The sequence below is a fragment of the Cygnus olor genome, chromosome 16 (genome assembly GCF_009769625.2).
Source record: "Cygnus olor isolate bCygOlo1 chromosome 16, bCygOlo1.pri.v2, whole genome shotgun sequence".
In the NCBI taxonomy this organism is placed as follows: Eukaryota; Metazoa; Chordata; class Aves; order Anseriformes; family Anatidae; genus Cygnus; species Cygnus olor.
Window position 1 is genome coordinate 15,692,568 of NC_049184.1, and position 24,325 is coordinate 15,716,892.

Here is a 24,325-nt window from a genome sequence, read left to right on the forward strand (position 1 = left end):
TTGGAGGAATTTGTTTCGGTTCCGGAAAAAAAAATCTCAAAGGCAAGAAAGGACATCCAGTACCTAGTCATGTTCTAGGTCATCAAAAACCCTACAAACCCCATACAAAGGTTTTTCACTGGAAGGAATTGCATCAGACTCCCTCCTACTCACAGAACACTGTAGATCAAACTTCCCGCAAGCTTCTTACAAAAGTAGCGCTAAATATAGCCTCTGTAATGGAAGATTTGTAAATTGCTATGAAAACGTACACAGCTTTACTGATACTCTCCAGGGCATAAGAAACAATTACCAAGTTCACCCAGAGACTATTGTATAGTAGTTAATTGGAGCAAAGAACTCAAAAGCCCTGCCCTCCCTCCCCACCCCCCAAAAAAATACTCTAGGAGAATTAATACATAAGATGCAAAGATCCTTGTACTCTAAAGCAGAAATACTTCAATTATACAGCATCAAAAACGCTGCTGTAAAAGCAGCCCCTGATGCTTGCACAGGAAAGCCAGCTTCCTGGCTTCTAGGTTTGGCATCTGTTTGACCATTTCAAGACTAATTATTTACTTGTCCTCCATAAAACCTAAATTAATTCACAAAAAAAAAAAAACACACAAGAAACTAGTATTCTATATCTTGTGCCCCTCACATCTGAGGTTAGTCCTGGGGAACATATTTTATTTTTGTTGCAGAAATGACCTGAGAAAGTTGTACATTGATCTGGTTTATATGCTGTTAGAAAATGTAACTACTAATTTGACAAATGGTAATCTACAGCTACAAATATTAATATACGGTCTGTTCAGCAGTCACTACTCTCTTTATTGCTTAAAAAGAAAAAACCAGAGCAAAACCCACGGCGTGCCAGAGCAACACCTGCATTGTGAATAAAAAAGTAAAACCACTACTATTCAACGACACCCTCTTTATTCAAAAATATATATCTATGAGACATTTCAGAATATACTGCTGTCACAAATAGCAGCCTATATGTCTAAATTCCTAAATCAATTAATATACAGATTTAAACTTTTGTTAAAAAAGGACGCACCTCAGGGAAATCTGTTTTAACCTTGAGAGAATGTTAACCCACTTCACCAGAGGCCCTTTGCCCCAAAAGTAAAACAAATAAAATTAAAAACCATGAGACTTCTTTTAAATTAAGTAAAATAAAACACACACATATATTTGGAAAAAAAATCAAAACATTTCAATTAAAAAAAGAAAAAAAAAGACATACAACTTTCTCACACGAGATCTGCCCAAAAAAACAGCATGAGATGTCAACACGTCTACATTTTTTTATAACAGCTTTTTTTTTTTCTGTCTTATAATGGACACATTCAATCCATAGTCAAAACAATAACTGGTTAAAACAATCTCAGGGTAACTCCATGAGTTGATACAGGATAGAAATTAATCTTTTTGTTTGGGTTTGATTTGGGGGGGGGTTGTTGTTTTTTGGCAAAAGCAAAAAGAATATACAGTGCTTTATCTAAATATTGTTTGGACCATAAATGGTTTTATGATCAAACCAATTCCTGGAAAAAATAGTTTTGCCACTGGAAAATTTCCTGTAAACTAAAAGAAAAGCACGTTTCTTGGCTGGGCAGTAAGGATGCAAGAAGTTTCTTTTTTTAAAAGAAAGAAAAGAGGGACAGTGAAGTGTCGGTAAGAAAAAGCACATGAGCTTTTTAACAATTAAATGATCAAAAATGTATTATTTGCTTTAACTGAATGCTGAATAGGCGACTGAATACCCTGTAAAATAAATTAATGCGAACACAGAACAAGATTTGCATTTCTGTAGGTTTCCTCTCATGTCTTTGAGAACAGCAGCTTAAGACTATAGGGAGGCACAAACACAGCACATCACTTTGACTAATTTCAGCCTCTGTGTTACAGAGCCTGTGTTGTCAGATCAAGTGTTTCCAGAAGCTTAAGGTGTTTTAGAGTGACAGATAAATTTAAGCAGAATTGTAATCCAAATTGGAATGCTTTTCAGTGATCAGAATCCAGCTTGATAGACCTAACACACGAACCGAAATTTAACTACATCCATGGCAGCTAAAACATTAGCTAGCAAATTAATGGAATTAAGAGTATTTTAAATTTTCTTTTCCCCCTAGTATTAAAATCAACTCACAATAATCTGTGACACAAAATTAAGTACATCCTAATATCTACATGCATGGACACGGCACATGTGCATGCAGGGTATGTGCATATATACGGGTCTGTTTTCTATATAAATATTTATAACACATTTAACTTCTGTTCATCAAATAAAATCACTAAAGCTACAGAGAGCAGACAGTGCCTGTCACTGGAATATCACCAGTTGCAGTCCACCATTCTAACCTCTCAGGTAAACCAAAGCTTCTGCGACCACTTACGTTTGTATAATGAAGAAGAAAAATGTGGTATAAATCTAAGGTAGCTAGAACAAAATTTACTTCCACTCTTGTTTAGGTAATATCCAGTTCTGCATCACTCAGCAGAGTGTAAATTATGAAGCTCTCTAATTCACAAAGAAAAGCTGTTTATTTTTATTGCCTGTGGTGAGTTTCAATTTATGTTCATGCCAAATAGGCACTACCTTTTATGTCAGGCCTAAAACAGTATGAAGAACTGTAGATTTAAGAAAAATATTTCTGTGCTATTGTTCAGTAGATGCCTTCATCTTTCACTGACGTGGTACAGTACCTGCATACACACACACACACGCACCCCTATGAAGCCCACTAGCCACTCTACTGCTTTCAGATATGAGGTTCAGAAACCCAACTAAAACAGACAAGACATTCGGAAATAATACAATACTTTTACAGAGAAAAATGTTATATGGTCAACATTTCCTTGAAAACTTTCCAGATATATACGTACATGATTCTCATGACTTTTGTGGGGGTAACAAGTGCTAAGAGCAAACAAACTAAAGGAGTATGGAAAAAATATGAAAAAAGTTTGCCTATATGGACTGTCCCCACTCCCTTCAGAGCTCACAAAAGCTCACTCTTTATCCTCCCCTCAGTGTGAGCCAGTGTACACAGAGAGAGCGTGAGCATGAGCAGCCAAGAGGTTCAAAGCAGGGTCTGCAAGTTCCTTCCTACGGTAGATCTTGGAAGACTGGATTTCAAGCCAACACCAGTCTTCTTACTTTTGCTGGTAATAATGGAAACTGGGGGACATCATTTGTTCTAGTCTGTTGAAAACAGGTCACCAGCAGATGGCAGAGGTGCCAGACCTCCTGTGACATTGGGCAGCAGTGACAGATCTGGAAGGCTCTGGATGTGGGATTTCAGCTCCTTGCGGACCTGGGTTACCCGAGCAAGCTTCTGTTTATATTCCTGAGGAAAAGAAGAGAGAAGAGACCAAAAATTAAAAACAAGTTAATTTACAGTGTTTTTAGCTAAGCATGGCACACCTAGCATCTGCACCCAAATTCATAACCTGGTATCAACGGGAAGTCCACAAGCTTTGGCATCCCAGAACCCTTATTCTTGATGTGTTACTTCAACAGAAAGCATGTAAAGGCTCAAAAATTTGCACCTACTGGGGCCTGGTAGAATATTTGATAGAACTGTCATTATATAGCTGCTCTATTCTTATGTTCTTCCCAGGCAACTGACTTTTGCCCACAGCCAAAGGAGCAACACAGACATACCGCTGCTCAGATACATCCTACTGACAAAGGCAGCAGCATGAGGAATACCAGAGGTATTACTATTATGCTGAAATGCTCCCCCCTCCAACTTGATCAATTTTGAATATTCAGATAATCAGATCTTCTATTTTCAGTCATTAAATCTAAAACATTTGTTGTGAAATACGGTCTCTTCTTGCCATCAGATAGAAGACTCACATTAGCAACCACAAAGGCTCTAGCATTAGACTGGCACGTTAGCAAACAACACAGAAATAAATGTATGATCACAAAATGTAAATCAGAGAAAGATATGTGCACACTAGGTTAAAACCAAGCAAAATATACTCGCCAAAGTTTTCAGAATTCTACTACAAAGAGAGAAAAGCAGTAAGTTAAAGACCCCTGACAAAACTTGCAAGCGTTTTTTTTTTTCCACAAACAAGGTTTGGATTGAACATTCAAACTCCCATTTTACATCCAGTGCTCCTCACTGTTTTTATAAACAACCTGGACACAGGACCCAAATGCACACTAAGCAAGTTTGTGGATGATGCTAAATTAGGAGGAGCTGTTGACTCCCTCGAGAGTAGAGAGGCCTTGCAGAGAGATCTTGATAGATTAGACTGCCGGGCAATCACCAACCGCAGGAAGTTCAACGGAGCAAGTGGTGGATTCTGCACCTGGGACGGGACAGCCCTGGGTCTATGTTCAGACTGGGGAACAGGAGGCTGGAGAGCAGCCCCACGGAAAGGGAGCTGGGGGCTCCGTCGGGCAGTGAGCTGCAGGGGTGGCACCCCGGGACAAGGACATAAAGCTGTTAGAGAGGGACAGGACCCGAGGGAACGGCACGGAGCTGCGGCAGGGGAGGGTCAGGTGGGTGTCAGGGGAAGGTTCTGCACCCAGAGGTGATCGGGCACCGAACAGGCTCCCCAGGTGACAGCACCGAGCTGCCGGAGTTCAAGGAGCGTTTGGACAGCGCTCAGACACGGGGTCTGGTTTTGGGTGGTCCTGTGCGGAGCCAGGAGTGGGAGTTGGTGATCCTGGGGGTCTGTTCCAACTCAGGATATTCTATGGTTCTATGAAATTTCTACCTATTCTCAGAAGTCTCTACAATCTAGAAGAAACCAGATAACAGTGATCTGTATTTCATAATGAGAAGACAGAGGAAGAGTTTGGACCCTGAAAATGAAAGAAAGTATGTTACCTTGTTAAATTATGTTTAAAGGCAGTTTAAGAACAGGCAAGCACATACTCAAGTTATCAAATACAGAATCACAATTAAAGATTGATATTTGTATCATTTTCAAAGTTCTGAAATATTTTGAGTTATGTAAGTGTTTGGAATCACAAAAAACAGCTGTTTAAATAATTAAAACAACAGTATTACGTCATTTCTTCTCGAATGCACCAGCTTTTACTTGATTAGGCATGTCATTTGGCAGGGGGCATCCCCAAAATGCAGGAAACAATGAAACTAAGAAAAAAGTACATAAAATGTTTCCATAACGCCAGTTGTAGCATTAACATACTTTATTTCTTAGTTATTTGGCAAAGAGAAGACAGTTTACCAGAGAACAGAATTTCATCTTTGAAGATCAAATAAAACTAGGTGCACATTTAATCAAAACGTCTTTCTGAAGGGTTTACAACTTTAATCCAATCTTTCTAACCTTCTCAATGATGGAAATTCTCTTCACCTCCTCCCAAATATCAAAGCGAGCAGATCCTGCAGGGTTACAAGCAATGAGTTTACATTCTCTTTGTTTCATTACTTTGGATTAGAATAGTGAGAAGCAAAACTGATTGCAACAACTCAGAATACACCTGGAATGGCTACGTAAATACATTCTGTAAATTCCCAGCCAGCCCCACATAAGAATATCCTTTAACAGCCTATTTCAAACCTATATCCTACCAGAAATACCTTCTTACTTTGAACAGTCTTTTATACACATGATGACAAAAAAAATCAAGTCACCTCGAAAACCACATCTGTGCGATTCTACCTTACTAGTTGATTAATGCAGTTGTTAACTAGTCTACACGAAAGCTTTGGTTAAAGCAGGAAGGCCTAAACCCTTTCAAGAAAAACAAACTCACAAGAAAGTAGTAGCACCAGCCTCAAATACATTAAACACTGGCTCAGGAAAAAGGTCACTACATTCAGGAATGGGAACAACGTTCTAAGGGAGTAATCCAGGAATCAAGATTTCCTAGAAGAGATGAACACTTGCTGGACAGATCTGATACACACCACAGACTGCGTTCTGAGAACCGTCTCCTATGTGCTTAACACTTTCCATCTGCTCTGGTACCGAAACGTGCTGACAACCGCAGAGCGGCGAAGGAGAGCGGCTGGGGAGCACCCCTGGGCCAGGGGCTGCTGACTGAGCTGAAGCACCTGGGAGGAACAGAGCAGGCACAAGGCAATGACCCAGAGGCAGGGTGTCAGAGACAGAGCCCAGACGCAGCCATTGCTTCTGGACAGCTGCTCGCTGAGGTCCCTCTGCGACATGGAAGAAATGCGACCAGCAAGATGTTATCCTGGATCCTGTTATCTCCGTAGGCAGAGCAAGGCACGCTCATCTGGATTTGCCATTTGTCATCTTCAGGAGCACGCGTAAGAAGCAGGGACACGTAACCTCCTTTCAGGCTCAGAGGCTTTTCTTTTTCCACAACCCAAGTCGCGGCCAGATTCTGCAACACAGACTCTGGAAGCAAGTTTTTCATTTAGCCGCCTTACATGACATGCTTTGAAACTGCACATTGCAGATTTCTGCATGAAGTCCACCTAGCCTATAAACCCCACCCAAAAATGAAGTGCACTTAGAAGAAATCGCTGCTTTCTGAGGTCTTAGTTTGTCCTCCATGAGTCTAGCTAATTGCCTTGCTGCATAGTAGGCTTTTATTAAGATTAATAGTATTTGGATGCTGTTTGCCTTTTTTAGGCAAAATAATGAGATCTTTGCTGTAAGCAGGACTTTGATACAGAAAATCTGGCACTGTGCTACATGAATGCCTTCACTAATCAACACTCCCTTTCAGTATGCTGGATTCTACATCCCCACTGTCCAAGTGAATTAGATGCTCAGTCCTTGAAACAATCACAAAATCAGAATTAAACACCCCTGAATGAACCTGATGGAAGCGTTTCATTCAAAAGCCGCCTTACTAGAACACTATAAAACTGGCTTATATCAACATGACAGGAAAAAAAAAAAACAACAGCATTTTCCACATCAGTTATAACCAACCAAACCTCACGGAATGCAAATTTTAAAGGGCTTGTCTGCAAGCAGAGGAGACACGATTTTGCCTCGTAAGGAAACCCTACGGTCCTAGGGACAGAAGCAGTCTTAGTCAAAAGAAGGTAGCTGACAAGCATTTACACAAAAATCAAGAGAGAAAAGAACAGGAAACAAAACATGAATTACCCATAAACTTGCTTATTTCTATCCGAATCCAACTGCACAGCAGTGAGAGATGAGACACATTTAAGGTCTGATCCAGAGCCCAAGGTCCTCAGGCACAGTTTGTCTGGACACTACGAAACAGCCCTCCCTTCCCATCCCACACCCACACCCATGACCGTGGCTCACAGCTGGGAGTACTGATACACGTCAGTCACTCCTGACCACGTTACCCAGGCAGTTCAGTTCCACCAACTCTAGCACAACGCTGCCTGGGTGTTCCTCTGCACTGCCCTCTTGCCCCAGCAGGGTGCAGAGCAGGGGACCTCTCTGCTGCCTGGCTCCCACAGCCACCTCCTGCTCCTCGCATGGATGCCAGATGCTGACACCCGTTTCCCGGTCAAGAAACTAAAACTTCGACATTTGTTCCCCGCATAGACCACTGAAATTAATACACCACAGCCCAAAATTCTTGTCTGCGAGGAAACAAAGACGTGGCAACAGTGACAAGCAACAAAAACCTAAGCACTGGAAGCAATACGACAATAAATTGCATATTAACCTGCAGAACTAAAATGTATTCCAAGAAAGCTGTTGTGCAGGGTAGTCCAGAGAACCCTGAGACTGCTGAGGTACTTCACCCTTCAGAGGTGCATTAGCAAAGAGGATTTGGAAATTCACGTGGGCACAGCTCAAACACCTCAAAGATGCCTTGAAACCATGACCATTAAGAAAAGCCCAAAACTAAGAACACCCACAGCTCTAAGCAAGATTTTAAGTCACAATTTTTCTGGTGTAGTGAACTATCAAAAATATTCCTCTAAACTGGATTTTAAACACGCTATGTTACACTATGTTCTTTTATATTTATATTTCTATGTATACACACATACACCCCCGTATATACCACGGCATGTTCCTCACTTCATTTTTTTTTTTTTTTTTTTTTTTACAAACACAGGCACAGAAGACATGTGGAAGGCCTGCAGAAAAAAAAAACAACTCAGCACCACTGGCTGCAAGCCAAAGTAAGAATTCTGAATGCACATGCTCCTCTCTCCTTTTTTCCTTCTCCCCATAAGACTGAAATACCCATCTTCGCCTACTCTGAATTTTCTATTGTCAGCAGTTATTTCAACTAACCACCAGGCTTCCAGGATTTGCCATGTTCTAGCACTACTTTCACTTGATTCTTCCAGTCCCATCTATTTAGTTGACTTAATTTCAGTCATTTGGTACAGCATCATGGGAGTGCTCTCAGATCTCCCCCACATCTCAGCTCTTACACAAACTGATTCCCTGGATTTTTTCTATTTGCCTGCCATGCATTTACAAAGAATGCACCAACTTCATTTTTCCCTTATTCTCCAATCGAATCACCACAATCTATTTTCAAAAAAGCAACCCTAACTATTACACTTCCAAGTTTTCAGCTGCACCCTGGAAATCGCTATCTCAAAAGCAGAGTTCGTACCTAAGTTATGACCTCCAGGCTCTGCCTTAGATTTCTCCCTTCAAACTACCAGTGTTTCTTAGTGCTATGCTGGTTCGACCCTTACTCATGGTAGTCTTCATCTATGCTGCAGAGTGATTCATTGTCCAAGACCACCTTGCTCAGCATACTGTCCTTTGATAATCAGCTTTGCTACAACTGATGACAAGAGCTCTGCATCTCAGCGTTTTGGCACCACACAGTATTTTCAGCACTAGCTCAGTAGGCATAAACATACTGAGTTTATGTATATGCTTTGAGAATTTGCTGTGTTTCGTGAGGGACAGCATTAACAGGATTAGTGAACGACTGCAGCTCTTTATACAGCAAAAGCTGCTTTTCAATAGATAAGCATTACCTACCTTCTTTACTATCACAGTGAAAGACTTCACTGTGCATGCAAATAGAATGCAAGCAATATCCACGGTGATTTTTGAATCAGGCACTTACATACCTTAAAATAAAACCCTGAGTCACATTAACACCAGAAACCCCCATTCCCCAACTAGCAGCCCTGACTAGATTTGGATAGTGAAGTAAACAATCCACTTTCTATCTGAAAGTGCTGTCTCATTCGAGAGTTAGGAAACTTACTTCACAAGAAGCAAAACTTACAGTCAATAGCACCAAAGATTCCGGGAAAGATATCTTGAGAGCAAGCCATTCAGTAAGAAGATATTTAAAATTAGAATGTTTTAAATTATTTCCTTATTTCAGCCTTTCCTTAAAAAAATGTTTGGGGTTTTAATACACTCCCTAATTGCTGCAAGAATTTTGGTACTTCTATTAAAATGCTTATTAGTGCTACAAAGAAAAATCCAGGCCCTTATCAATTGCGTTTCCGTGAGAACATCAAACAAAACTGATAAGTAGATATGGCCTGCCACATCTGTAACCAACACTTTCCGTTATTTATTAACCCTCCACCACTCAAGAACAACAGAGTGCTTTAATCAGGCAATATGCCTCAGCTAAGATATGAGATTTGACATGAATTGTGCCCTCATGCTGAATAAATACTGGAGTTGCATTTCTTGCAAAGAATTTTAGACTTCTACAGTACTAAGACCACCTTGTTTCAGCAGAATGACAGACTATCCGAACGATTTAATAAAATCATTCTTTAGTTTCCAACATATTAAAAAATGTGTTTTTACTCAAAAGGGTACAAGCAACCCATCCCGTTACCACCCACAGGATTATTCCTATCAACAAAGCAGCTTGCTCAGGGAACTGCTAAATTTTCAGGATTCCATTTCTGCCTCTGCCAGAGTTACAGTTTTCAAATAACAACAGCACCAACTTACCAACAGCACATTTTCAAAAACAAACAAAAACCAACAATTTCAGGTTGTGCACTAGAGAGTTTAACATTGTACCAAGCCAACTCAGATGTATGTACGGATTGTTTAGGGCTTTTGAAAACATTGCTGCGCATTAGGTTGCCATTTGCCTTTAAAAAAAATAAACAGCAATATGTAGCACATTTTCATTTATGTATATAAAAATAAAAAAGTTTCTATTAGCCAGGTGTCCTCCTTTCAGCAAGGAAAGGAAACTGACCCAAGATTTCCACTAGTATTCAGCAAATCTGTGCCAAAAAGTATTTGTTTTTATGGCATCTTTCTTATCTGTGTCTCAAAGTGCCTTTTAATGTCTCAATCATAAGACAGATGCTACAGTTGAAGAAATTCAAGCTAACAGAATTATTAACCATCAACTCTAATTCTGAATACAGCATCAGCACTTGTTTGGCTGATTTGGAAAAAATGTTGCTCTGGAAAGGCAATGTTCACAGTCATAAGACATTCAGAAACTCCAGTATAACCACACATGACAAAGAATACATTCAAAATGAAGTCTACCTCGGAACAATGTTGCCTAGCTGTTACAGAATTAGGTTTGTCATGACAGTAAACAGAACTTGCAATTGCTACACACAGTCTCCTTCCAGAAGACTTTGTCCTCTACAGCAACTCATGTCCCACCCAGCAACAGCTGTTCCTAATAATCAGCAGCCGACAGTGTAGAGGAAGCCCTTAATGTGTCGCCAAGGGGCAGTTTAACAGATGGTAGAGTGACATACAACCAAAATCATTAATTAAACTTCCATACTAGTCCCAGGGTGCAGTGCTGAAAGAACTTCCTCTGAGAAAGAGCATTCAGATAATTGTCTGTCAGCTGCAGCCTGTGCACGCTCACTCTAGGGCTTGTAGCTGATGGCCAGGTCCAGCCAGAGCAGTCCCATTTTTAGTTTCATGCCCTCTTTACTCAAGAGAGCTGTGGCAGGAAATGCAAGTCATCATCCTTTGGTATCAGCCCAATTTATATTCTACCATAGAAGCTGTAGGTAAAAGTGTCTGTTAAAGACTGGAAGAGCTTGCTTAAACTGCACCTCTTTTGTCAAGTTGAGGCTAGGAAGGCAGATGAAGAGCATGCAGTCATAAGGAAAATAAACAACACACCAACCAAAAAAACAGCTGATTACGGCAAAGATCTTGGCTTCTTGGGAATGGGGGTTTCATTTGGAAAGGGGGATTTCATTAAAAAATTAATATACCTGAAAGAAAAGCACTGTTAAATGAGCCTACTTTTCTTGATAGGTTTTTAAAGTTCTGGGCCTCCCAAAGTCGATGTGTAGTAAAACATTAATAGTGTGAACATCAGAACCAATATGTTTTCTTCAGAGTTTTCACACCACTTTCCTCCCAGTTTTACTCCAAATGGAAACATAACACCTACAATTATCATCCTTTAGATACACACATACATTTGGAGTCAACTGGGACTATTTGGTGAGACAATCGGCTTGCTGGCGCTGGTTTAACCCGTACTCACTTCTAGTTTCTTCTCCTTCTCTGTCAATACATCCTTCTGATTCTGCGTGTACTCGATCAGCATGCGTGCCAGCTGGCGCCGGTCCTCCAGCTCTGCTGCGAGCCGGCCATTGTACTCCGCTAGTAACAGGCATGCTTCATCCACAGTCTTCGAAAGACGTTCGGCTGCCTCTTTGTCTACATGAAAAAGTGTTTGGTAATTTAGAGGACAAAGTTTAAAACCTTCTGTCTTTGGAAGAAGGGCCACAATTCACCAACAACACGCACATTAACATTTCATTCAAACACACTTCTGGCTTGATAGGAAAATAAGAGTTCTAATCACAGGGGATATAAAGGAAATGGGCAGGACTAGAAACTCAAGAATGGTGGGTTTCAGACACTGATGCAATCAGGTGCATCTTGCAGAGATGTCAATGATATGGGGTGGGGAAAAGCTATGAAGTTATTCTCTATAACCAGGTTAATTAAACGCTTCAGGCTGTACTTCTGGAAATTAAATCAGATGGTATGCACATTTTAATTCCTCTTTTCTCTGAATAACTCCTAATGAATCAATACAAGCAAACATATGAATTGCACACCACTCTTCACTGTTGGGACACAGTAAGATTATATTATAAAGGACTGAAAAAGTGACAGTTCATAATGAGTTCTGAATTAAACTACTTCCAGGAATAAAGTCAAATCAGTTCAAGATTACTTTTCAAATAAAATTGCAAAAGTCAGTTTAAATAAAGACTGACTAAATAAAGACTTATGGGAGTAGTGAGTTTCCTTTTCTGCAACAATCAGTGAGTATGTGTACACTAGGATAGTCTGATAACACTCAAGAATATTTAACAGTCAAGGTGTTCAATATCAAACACATCCATTTGAGAACTCGGGCCATATTTCCCTTACATTCTTGCAAAATGCTGTTGATGTTCTCCGAGCACAAAAATCTTGGTCCATGCAGGAAAAAAAAATTAGATAAGCTTCATTTAAAATCCTATGAAGTAAAATCAAAATCCATTAATTACCCAAAGAACTACAAAACAAGGACATAAAAGCAGAAGTTTGCTCCCTGTATACTGTAATTCTTTAGAAATCAAAGATTTTCTTACAGTTATTCTTTGGATCCATTTCTCTTCCAGTTTCATACCTGTAATTTTCTCCAGTAATGAAACGTCTTGAACTTCCTGAGGCAGGGAAGCAATTTTTGCCGCACTGTTGCGTCTCCTGATGCTGCATTTTCCAAGTCTTGTAGGGCTTTGATCAAATCCTCAGTCTACAAGGCAAGTTAGCTAACATTAAAACCAGGTTTACTGCTCTGCCATTTCCTGTGCATGTAGCCACTCCATGTGAAGTCACCTACTTTTAAAACCAACCATTTTCAGAATATTTTTTGCAAGTGACTTTTAAACAGGTACTTCCTTAAAGAGAGGATATTCACTAAGTTTACAATATTCTAGCGTTTAGTGACATGCATAACTGGAGTAGGATCATCTTTTTCAAGATTCTGCAGTGGAAAACCTCTCATTCTAATTAAGAGCAGTGACCATTCAAGACATAGCCTAGAAGCACGCCATCAGGCCAGTTTGAGGAACAACCACCTGACTTTCGTGTAGCATGAAATGTGGACTATTTCTGTTAGCCGATCATCTTTTTGACACTCTCTTAAACTGGCAGGAGCATAAATGCACCTTGTTGTTAACTTCCACAGGTGCATTACAACTTGGAAAAACACAGCTTTGTATCAGTCCAAGTAAAACTGTGTCAAATGTCTACAGCTACAAGTTTTAGAATTTCGTAACTGGTTACTAACCAGAACTACAGCTACAATGAAAGACATCGCTGTTAAAGCACACTTCACACTGTCCCTGTTTTGCAAAGACATCACTATCCTCATTTAGCAGAACTGGCTCCTTGGAAGCACGCTACACTCCCCTGTATCCCTCAATTTCAGTTCTCAACTGTTTTAATGCATTGAGAAAAACGTCAGTTTAAATGAATACACTCAAAAAATATCCTAGTTTAAAAAGAACATGGATGAGGACAGCATTAAGAGCACCTCCCCTGACCCAACATATTTCCTCTACGCTCTGGAATGGTGGGGGGAGATTCCATAAGCAGAAATAAAAAGCACTCCATTTCTTTGTTTAATAGGAGGTTTTTGGATTTGGAATGCCTGCCCTGTAAACAACGCTGATGTTTAAACAGCTTTTCAATAGTTAGTTTGAAAAACTAATAAAAACATTGAAAAAAATTAAATATTTATGGGAGTCTTACAGTTTCATCTGAACATTAGAGTCCGTTGCCTAATAGTTACTACTAATTTGCAAACTACTAATGCTTTCCAACAGTAACAAATACAATGTTTATCATCAAAAGAAACCATAAGCTGTAATGCATCTGGAGGTAAAAACAACAAAAAACACTCGCTCACTTCTTTGACAACCATGATTTATTTTTATTTTTCAAAGTTTACTGTCTACCAGATGGACGGTGTAATTTCTTGCATCCTTCTCAAATAGACAAAGATTTAACATATGTTCATTTTGCAGCCTTTAATGGTCAGAATGATCCTCTCATTCCTATTATTTCCACACCACTAATAAGTCAGCCTCAAAAAAGTCTTCAAAATTGATTTTCCTAACCAACTTCCATAAAAATCTATCGAAGGTTGAGCTTTTTAATACACACCTGGAGAGATATGTCCTACCCACCCCACCCCCCAAAAAAAACGTTCTGTGTTACAGCTTTGGCTTTGAGAGATTGCACTCTGATCTTAGAAATAATTAAAAATATAGTTTGTTCTACCACCAGTCCTTTGAGACTCTTTACTGGCAGCAATATTCAGACCTTAGTTTGGACTACATGAAATCACTCAGAACTGGCAGTTTCAACATGAAAAAAGAATCTGTTCCATGTCACACTGATGTCTCAACCCCCAACAGAACTTCTCCATTAAACATTTTACTTGTTGGCAGCTCCACCTGGTGGTGGTACCACACAGGAGGTGGCTCTCAGAACTTCTCCCACTGTCCACCCCGTCCTACATACCAGCAGTGGCCCAGCACTAGGGTCTTGGGGTGAATAGCTCCCAGGGTAATCATCATCTTCCTCCTCTTGTATTTGCTGAAAAGTCCGCTTTAAAGACTTCTTCTCCTCTGCAACTAAAGACACACATAAGCAACTCATTTGGACACCAGATCTGCCCACCCTAACCATCTCTACTTCAAATAAGCTGTACCAGGTGCTCTGATGATAAGGCTCCTCTAAAGTGAAAGATGACCACGGATGGACTCTAACATTGGCATCATACTCCAAATAATCAAATAAAAAACAGCAAGAAAAGGCTGTTTTTGCCCACACAGGTATCTCTGTGCATGCATGTACTCTAACTACAAGGATACAGTCTTCATATAAGTATGCACTGTACACAGCTTTGTGTCTTCTACAGTGGAAGTAGGAAAGACAAGTAAATGTCCTAACTTGTCAGTAAATGGCAGGTCTTCAACGCTGTTCGGATTCCCTGGTTAATACCACGCATGCAGGTAAGGATTTTCTACCGGTAGAAATGAAGCAAGGATCTAGGATACATATGGACAGAAGAATTTCAAGTTGTTTTTTGCACCAAGCATATGCTCGCTGTAGTCCCACAATGAACTGAATAGCTGCTGGTTATTCAACCTTTTGCTCTTCCATCAAAATAGACTTCAGAACAGCTTTGTCAAACTAAAGCTCTGTAGCATGGTGTGACAGCAGCAGCAGTTATGGACTGAGCATGAACCAGTCTCCAAGGCAACCCATAACACTTCAGAAATAAATTCCATGAAGCAAGACAAAGTATGAATGAACCTTAATATACTGCATCTTAGCTTGAAAGAGAAGACAGTTTATTTAATGAGTCAGAAGTCTTAACACAGCCTTTGATCCAGTTACAGAGCCTTCAGAAGACAGACCATTGTCCAGACTTGCCACCACAATTCGTAAGAGTTGGGGTAAATTGGAAAAAAAAAAAAAAAGATGAGGACAGAGTCCTGAGAACATCTCTTGAACGGAATCAAATCTCACCAGGATAATCACGGAGTTAAAGAGAAACAATCTGTATACACTTTGAACCACAGAAAGATCTGAGATCACTTAATTCAACACGAAATCAGTCTGCCTAGATATTAAGGAAGCACAGAAAGGTGTCTTTAATGCCAAATTTTGTGTGCCCTGTCAGGTGGGACATATATCTGAAAAACATTACTTTAATGGAGGGAAAGTCAAAGGAAATCCTGCTCGTGTGAAAAAGGTGAATGACCTTCATGAGGCAAATATAAATGCATCCATTAGAGAACATATTAACTGTTTTCTGTGGTTCTTTACCTTCCATTGAGTTATCTTCAACCAAATTAATTTTTAATGTATGCTAGAGCAAAGCTACCTAGGCTAGAAAAACCAACAAGTCTAACTACTGTATGCGTACAACTGATGAAGAGCGCTTGGTAATATGGCCAACAAGCAAGATACCAGATTCACAAGAGAAATGGCTGTTGGCCAGATGCACAGAGCTGAACAGAAGATGTGCAGACAGCAAAACGGGCAAACAGAATACATGAAGTTACACAGCCCAGTGCAATGTGCCGTCAGTACTTACACACACTTACAAGTGCACTTGTATGCACTTAGCACAAAGTAATTAACCAACAGAAGATAAACACACGCTAACCAATATAGGAACGCATGACCACAGAGAGCACAGAAGAGAAAACATGAATGAGAATTGGGATTCAAATTGCTAAAGAACTGTTCCTGCTGTGCTGCCAGCTGTCCTACCACAAGACAACTTTATGCTCGCTTATGACTAACAGAGGATCAGGCAGTCCATTGAATTCTCTGTCTCGATGAGATCAAACGAGTTTGATTGGAAAGGCTTTGCAGCAGAAGATAGGTGCACAAACACCTGCAGTCCTATGCGCCAGCAGCCAGCGTGCCCAAAAAACAGCCGCTCCCCGAGCGTGCAAACGGCAGCCAAGGGACTCGGCAGCCGGAGGAACAAGGAGCCCAGAGCGAGCAGGCACTTTGGAGCACAAGTTGCATGAGGCCGATGTGGACTGTGTCATCCCTGGCACTGGTAAACATGGGCAGCAGAAGACCTCCCTGAAGAATCCTGCAAACACCATCTCTATTTCTTAAAAATAGGAAAAAAAATCTATTTTCAAACTCACGAGCCCACGGTAGAAAGGGACCACTGAAATATAATTTACGTCTGGCATCCTGTTCTAACGTACCCTGCCTGGGTGGCAGTCAAAAATCTACTAGCCAGAAGTAATTTAACCGCTGCTACACATCTGAAAGAGCCTGTCAAATCCAACAAGAGAAGAGGAAAGAAACATTAAGAGCATCTAAAACTGATCAGAATTCAACAGTGGTATATAACAGCTTCTGAAACAATCAAAATACCCTCGGAGAAGATGGACAGCTTCCTCCAGGAAAATCAAGAAAACGCTCCTGACACTGACATAAAAAAGATAAAGAAGCCACTACGAGAGTGGAAGTCAGCTTTCCTGCTTCCTTTGGGGTCTTCTTCACAGCTCAGAAATTGAACTGCTCCCTAAAAGCCTTCAAAGAGTAAAGCACCTTTTTTCTCCACAACAACTGACAACTGCTGACATAACAGCTTTGCAGTGAAATGCCAGGTTGTTGTTGATCTTGTTGCTGCTGCACTGTCAGGAGCATCCAGAGAGAATCGTACGGATATTTCTCCACCGACTGACTTTTCAGTCTTCAAACTGTATCTGGTGGCTTGAGAAGACTTATAGTGTCAAATACTTTAGTGATAAAGTGAGTTTTCCTATAAGCTGGCAAAGGGGGAGATCTTCCCATCTAGTGTCTTCACCGTGTTTTCATTTCTTGCCACTAGTTTTAGTTGTAAAGAAGCTTCTTTGATTTGACTCCAGGATCAAATTCACAGTAAAGAGGAACTGACTGTGGAATCTGTGTACCTGTATTCACAAGGAGAACTAGGAAGTTCAAACTTTGTTCTAATAAAAACATTAATGTTACGTTTGTTTGGGCTTTTTTTTAATCTCAAGGTGATATAAAATGAACACATTGTCTTTACTCATGAGCACTTGGTTAAGTTCACTTCCTCATTCAAGAAGCAGCCAAACAACCTGTAAGGAACTCCTGACGTAAGTAATGCATTTCTCTTGAGGGAACTACACAAGGGGTTCAGATTTTTTATTAAAAAAAATCAAGCAGCCCTTAATTTACACGACTTATCCGTCTCAGCTACGCCATGTGACTTTTCTGACAGTTAAGCATACAGCTATACGACAAGTTGCATGAGCAGAAAATTGTCTACAGGCAAACACACACAGTGACCCCACTAAATCAGATACTCAGTTCCTAGAACAGGCAAATTTGTAAAACAGGAGGGTTCTACTTCCAAATTTCTATAGATAACTGCTTACTTAAATTCAGCTGTTTTGCCTTTCAAGAGCTTTGTTTGCATGTTGGCAGAGCTATCATCCTCAATCTGCATAACCAAAAAACCCTCCCAAAGCTGTAACTAAAACAAAACTTTTGTAATTTTTAGGTTCTAAATTCCAGGAATTTGGAAACTCAGGCAAGATCCAAGAAACCTTGTATGAAAGACACACTTTTGGAAAGCAATTTAGGACAAAACATCAAATACAACAACTACAATAAACAGTCTTCCTAAAGAAAACAGAAGACCATCACAGAACACCAGAAGATGCAAAATAAAAGAAACCTAATGGTCCAGTATACCTTCCAACTATTCTAACCCATTTTTTTTCCTTGCAAGCATCGCTGCTGGCTCCCCTCTGATGTTTTTCTCCATATTTTAGTATGGGTCTTACTTCCTATGCCTGAATTTGCAGTATAAGCGCAGACATCACAGATGGGTAGCAGTTCAGTTCTGTGTTACACGGTGGCATTCCTACATCAGAGCACATTCAAGGACTTCCTTCATCTGCTTATTACAATGACAGTGAAAAGAGAACGTCAGCTATATAGATAATATTACCTAAAGGATTTTGCATCAACCCTCTAGAGACCTAGTTTTCCCATGCTTTAAGATAAATGGGTTCTTCTTCTCTTCCCTACTCCTTGTAAAAAGAAACCTTCCAATAAAAACGAGATTAATGAGAAAGCAAATTCAAGCTTGATGAACACACTAAGAGTTGAAAACAAAATACCAGTATTCAGAAAGTTTGTTTCCATGTATATGCATATTTCCTTAAGTAACCTGAAGGACTACGGAACGGTAGTAAGCTGTACCAATGACAAGTAAAAACTGGGGAATACAACGATTAGAAAGAGCTGGTGCTGTCACCTCTTCACCTCTCTTAACGACCAGCTTCATTATTCATTAAATCAATTCTGTTCTGCGGCAGGTATCCAGCAAGTGCCTCCAGCTGACACCATACACACATTTATCTGAGGCCCTGCTACTACTCAAGCAAGCAGTGGGTTGCACCATCGAAACATGCACCAAGCTTTAAGGATGTCTTTCCTCACTGATACAGGACTCTGCCTTAGTTTGGCAAGTTATAACCCCAAGTGTAACTGGTGCTCTGAACGCAAAGCAGAGCCAGCCATCCTCTTCTGAAAGCAGCACCTGCCGACCCAATAACGTAAGACACTGCAATATGAAAAACACAGAACTATCTGCATACGCTTGTTGCCATGTGTTAGGCTGAAGAAGAGAGTGCTCCTTCTCATAACACCAGATACTCTTAAGGTGCTTCAAAATTTTAACAGCATAGCCTTGCACCAATCTAAAGACACTAATACTAAGTATTTCTAAGCGACATCTCCTTGGATGAACACAAAAAGAGGAAGTCAGAAGGGTTCTGGAGGAGTGGTACACCATCATTTTCCACTTCTATGATACACATTATGTCTGTAAAACAAGACATCATTTGTCACTCACTTACGTTCGCCTGTTTGAAAGCAGAATAGAGTAACCGCAAAGCCTTTTGCAACGTAGGCAGCTGACCGCCAGACAAAAACCAGTTCATCTTAGAAAGCCATAAAAATCCCTTATGAAAACAGATCTTACGATTATGAAGCTAACTTTAAAACATGCCAGTCAAAACAAAGAAAAAAAGTCAGGAGAACCCCAAGATTTTAAATTAAGAAAAAAATGAATTTTTTTTTTTTTTTTTTTTTACACAATGAATTGACAAGAAGACTGCAATATTCACACTCCTGGGAAGCCTGAGCTGGTCTCTCAAGTAGAACACTGTACATTAATGTCTCCGATTACCCAGCCAAAAACCTAAGATCCTTGCCAAGTCTAAGTGTGCACAAAGCAGTTCTGCATTTTCATTGTTTCCCCCAAAGTTCCGTTACACTCGGTGTGAGCCTGATTTTGCATAAACACCTTTAAGTTCTGAGGCTAACAGTACAGGGCTGACTGATGCCATCAGCCGATGACACTGAGCACCAGTTCACTGCCAATTCACCTGGCAGTCGCAGCTGTGCTTCCTGGACACGTATCATGTTGTTTAACTAAAAAAAGCGTAATTTACCTAGGTACCTTAATAAATCAACAGTTTCAAACCCTCAGATAATCAGTTTAAAAGGAATTCAGGAACCTAGGCTCTGTCCTTCCACAACAACCAGCTGTCTTACGCATTGCACACAGACAACAGGAAAAAAAAAACAACATGACCTACTTCATTTACAGACCATACACGTCCCAGCCCTCCAGAACACACTGCCCCTCTCCCATCACCAGGACAGAGGCGCGTGTGGCAGGTCACGTCCGCCCCGCTGTCCTGACACCGAAGGGACAATCCCTTCAGCCGGGTCAGTCAGTCCTCCCAGCACTTGGGAAAAAGGAAGCAATACTTTCTGAACGTAATACTTAAACTACATTAAGTTGGAAGGTCTCTGTTGTAAGCTGCTAAAGCACCCATTCAGTAATTTTGCCTCAAGAAGCACGTTAAAAAAAAACACAACTGCAGCCTCGGACGTATGTCTCCATATTCAGTCTGCATTATTACCAACCTCGGCAAAAGGCTTAGACTCATCTTCCTTGTTTTCACCAGGAACAGCCTAAAAGTACTTTACCAATAACTGTCTCACAAAGTACAGTACCTCTGCGTGGAGCTGAGCAAAATTTGGTCAAAGCAACAGTCTGATTCAGGCTAACGTGAAGACAATGACACCATCTTTAACTGCAGAGTAGACAAATATTCTCTTGACCAGAACACTTAATTTTTAATGACGCTCATCTTCCACAGTTTAGGCACCATGCTGCTGCTCCCTGCTTTTCGTTAGGGTACTACCCGTTAAATATTGTCAGTGCTACAGAAGAAGTATGAAAGTATAGTAACCACAAAAAGCTTGCACTGCACGAGACAGATATGAGAAACTGAATACTAAGGGTATAACCACAATGTTCTAACGATGTTAAATGATGAAAAATTATTATTATGTTTTCTCCAAATGACTTCAGCTGGTAAAAGAAAAAAATAGACCTGACAAGCTTCTAGGCATATATTCCAGCTTTCATGTATTCTATTATAATTCAGCAAGGGCTTTTTAATAAAACTGTGTGATATTAAAAATTAATATAATAATGAAAGCACTAACACAATATTGAATAAACCAGTATAATAACCCCGCTGACTACTCTCAGACACTTAGAATAGAACAACGTTAACTCTCAGGATAAACAACAGCTCTGTGCAACCTACCTACTTCTTTTCACATCAGAAGACAGCCCTGACATATTCTGTCTGCATGTGCAGAGGCAGAAGTTACTTGATGTTAAGCTTACTGCCAGTCACAAGGAAACACACCTGCAAACTGGAACAACAGGCCTGACAAAATCAGGCTTCTCTCAAGACAATCCTGAAGAATCTCCATGACCAGCTCTGCCAATAACTCAACCACAGTAGCCCAGAGCTTAACGCCTCACTGCTACTCTTTCAGTAAAGCATATACCAATTAAAGAATAAATAAATAAATAAAACAGTAAAATACTCAACAAGAACAGTACACATTTACCTTTCGTTTGGGGGCTATTGGAGTCTTCCATAGAAAGCTTCAGTTGTTGTATGAACTCGCTGCCATACACACTCCTTTCTTGCCAAATGTTAAGCAATCGTTCCAAGGGCTTTTTGCAGCCCTCATCTGCTTCTCTGTTCAAAGATTAGAAAATAGTTATAGTTCAGCTGAAAAACATACAGAGTACTTTTAAGAGAGCATCTTCCAAGCTAGCATCTGCATCCATTGCAGTATTTGCATGTACAGGAGAGATTCTCTCGTTGTCTGAGACAAACTGCGTAAAACACATTTGTGACCATTTTCCCCTTTTACTGGAACCAAAGACAGCCTGAACGTGCCTCACATTCCCTCCCCAGCATGTGGGCAGACGTTTTGAAGGAAGAAATTTGCTATCTTTCAGACCTGCAAGAAGAGCTACAAAACATCTCCAGGTTGACACGTATACAATTCAGAGTATTAAACTTTAAACAGTTGTTTCAGTCAGTAACATCCCAATTAAAAGGCAGGTTGTTTGGATCATTAGGCACTTAAATGCACTCGTCTAGCACACTGAAAGTCAGCCAGCCATCCAGAGCAGCGTACCACTAAACACAAAGAACATTAAAGTTGTTTAGTTGTGATAATAAGAATTATCGTGCTATTTAGAGAAAATTTTAACTAAGCGATAGTTTCTCCTTGATAGGATAGCTGCATCCCTTCTTCCCTTTTAGGGATAAAATTCTTCCTTCCCCTAACAAGGAGGCCAATGATCAGATAACCATTAAAACAAGTAATACAAAAAAAGAAACTATGCTCAAGCCAGAATACTGAGGAGGATGCTGTGACCTAAAATACCAGCCCTGTTTTAAAGTCTTCCAACAACGGGGCATTCATTCACTGAGAGGCTCCAAAAAACAGATGCAACTATTCAGTTTCGCTACCCATGCACAGAGCTGCTAGATCTTTTGGCAACAGTTAAAATAAAGTATATAGAAGTCACACGCAAAGAATGTCCGTATGTCAAATCAGTGCCTCACAATGTTACAAGTTTCCCCAAAGAGAAATATTACCACTAAACAGTTCCTAGGTGCAAAGCAGCCTGAACCTAGTCTCTACTAGAGACAAGCTTTAAACACCCCCGATATTTAAGAACATCCCTGATATTTAAAAACCCAATTGCATTAAGCTTTGCGTAACAAGAATGCAAATTGCTAGAAAGAAAAGTTGAAGAAATACGTAACACGACCACATACCTGGCAACATGAGAAAAAGCATCCACAAGAACAGATTCAAATTCCCTAGTAAATTCGGGACCCTTCCTCTTACTGTTCTGGATGACATCATTTGCTAGATATAGGAAAGTGAGTTTCCTACTTGATTTTGCTGGAGGAAAAAAGAAAAAGAGAGAGATTACATTTACTTCTCACTTTCACCTGAAGCCATTAATATGATTTTCAAAGTTGCTTATACGGTTTTAGCCTAAAAAACAAAGGTCAAAATATTTCCATTTTACTATGGCAAGTCAGAGGCTTTCAAATCAAGTAGCTGTTGATCTCTTAACTTCTGCTGCCTTTTTCCTCTAATCGATTTATAAAATAATCACGAGCTTAACGCTTTTTGGACGCAACACCTCGACTCTGAAGATAACTGGAATAATTAAATTTTGAACACTTAAAGATTAAAATGAGCTGTTCTAACCTACCAACAAATCAACGCAACAGACATTTTTTATTACTTAGCTCCAGGGAGAAAAAAAAAGTATAGAATTGCTTAATTCAGAACAGAGTGAAATTGCATAAAACACTATTGCAGAGACTTAAGTGTTTTTTCTAGACAACGCTCTGCAGTACTAACATCCTGCTTCCTCCTTATTCCCTAACTTCCCTCGTCTTACCACCACCAGACCCTATTTCCCCACGGGCAGAAGCCACGGGAGACGCCGTTCCCCAGAGCACAACGGCCAAGAACACGCACGCCTGAGAGACAACAAGAGCCCTTAACTCCACAGCAGGCCCCACTGAGATCTTTCAAAAAGTCACTTGATTTAAGTGGCACCAATTAACAAACGGGTAGAAATTAGCCCGACCTGGGCCTCCCATAGCACGATACGCCCCAGGGGCTAACGCTGCTGGCTGCGATGAGCAGTGCCTGAGCTCGCGTCACAGCTCCCCTCAGGGAGAGGGGAAACCAAAGCGACACCAGCACCTTCCCAGCCGCACGGGGAGCTCTTTGGGGAGTTACCAGCAGCTACGGTAGGAAACGAAGTTAATCTCCGAGGTAAGCCAGCGCGGAGTGCTTCTGGGTGACACCACCAGCTCGTAACCGCTCCGCACTGACCGCTTTTACTTCGCTTAACCCTGACTTCCTTAGCGCAGCTCTATAATGGCTAAATAACGTAGATCTAAAGAAAAACGCGGAACCAAAGGCTAAAACCGCCACCAAAACACGCGAGTTACCCGAGGGCGCCGAGCACCGCGCAGCACTCGCGTTGGGCCCGGCGGGGCAGGACCCCGGCCCCCAGCCCCGGTTCCCGGTTCCCCCTCCCGCTGACCGGCCGGGCCTGCCCCGGCTCCCCCCCGCTCACACCGGGCGGCCCGGCCCGGCCCCGCTCCCCGCCCACCTTTGCGGAGCTCCCGGTGCCAGACGGAGACGATGGGCCCGGCGTGCTTGCGGTGGTGGATGAGCCACAGCGACAGCGTCTGCACGCTCTGCTGCGAGTTGCTCAGCTCCGACAGCTTCTTCTCCAGCGCCGACTCGGAGAAGGACGACATGGCGGCGGCCGGCCCCGCGCGGGGCTGCTCGGCCCGGGGGGCGGGGGGGGGGGCGCGACGCGGCCTCACCGAGCCCCGAGCCGCCGCCACAAGATGGCGGCCCGGCCCCTCACCGCGCGGGGTCAGAGGGCGCCGAGCTACGGGGCGCCGCGAGGAAAGCGCCGCCCGGGCTG

The 24,325-nt window shown here is 41.2% G+C and overlaps 1 protein-coding gene across 1 annotated transcript; it reads right to left on the minus strand.

Moving 5' to 3' along the window:
* Positions 1 to 901: 901 nt before the first annotated feature.
* On the minus strand, positions 902 to 24,286 carry RPRD1B (regulation of nuclear pre-mRNA domain containing 1B). The gene is given in 8 exon segments (XM_040575369.1): positions 902 to 3,341; positions 11,381 to 11,556; positions 12,524 to 12,577; positions 12,580 to 12,649; positions 14,425 to 14,537; positions 21,403 to 21,536; positions 22,635 to 22,764; positions 24,002 to 24,286. Coding segments are annotated over 8 exon segments (978 nt in total). The 5' UTR covers positions 24,153 to 24,286; the 3' UTR covers positions 902 to 3,191.
* Positions 24,287 to 24,325: the final 39 nt, after the last annotated feature.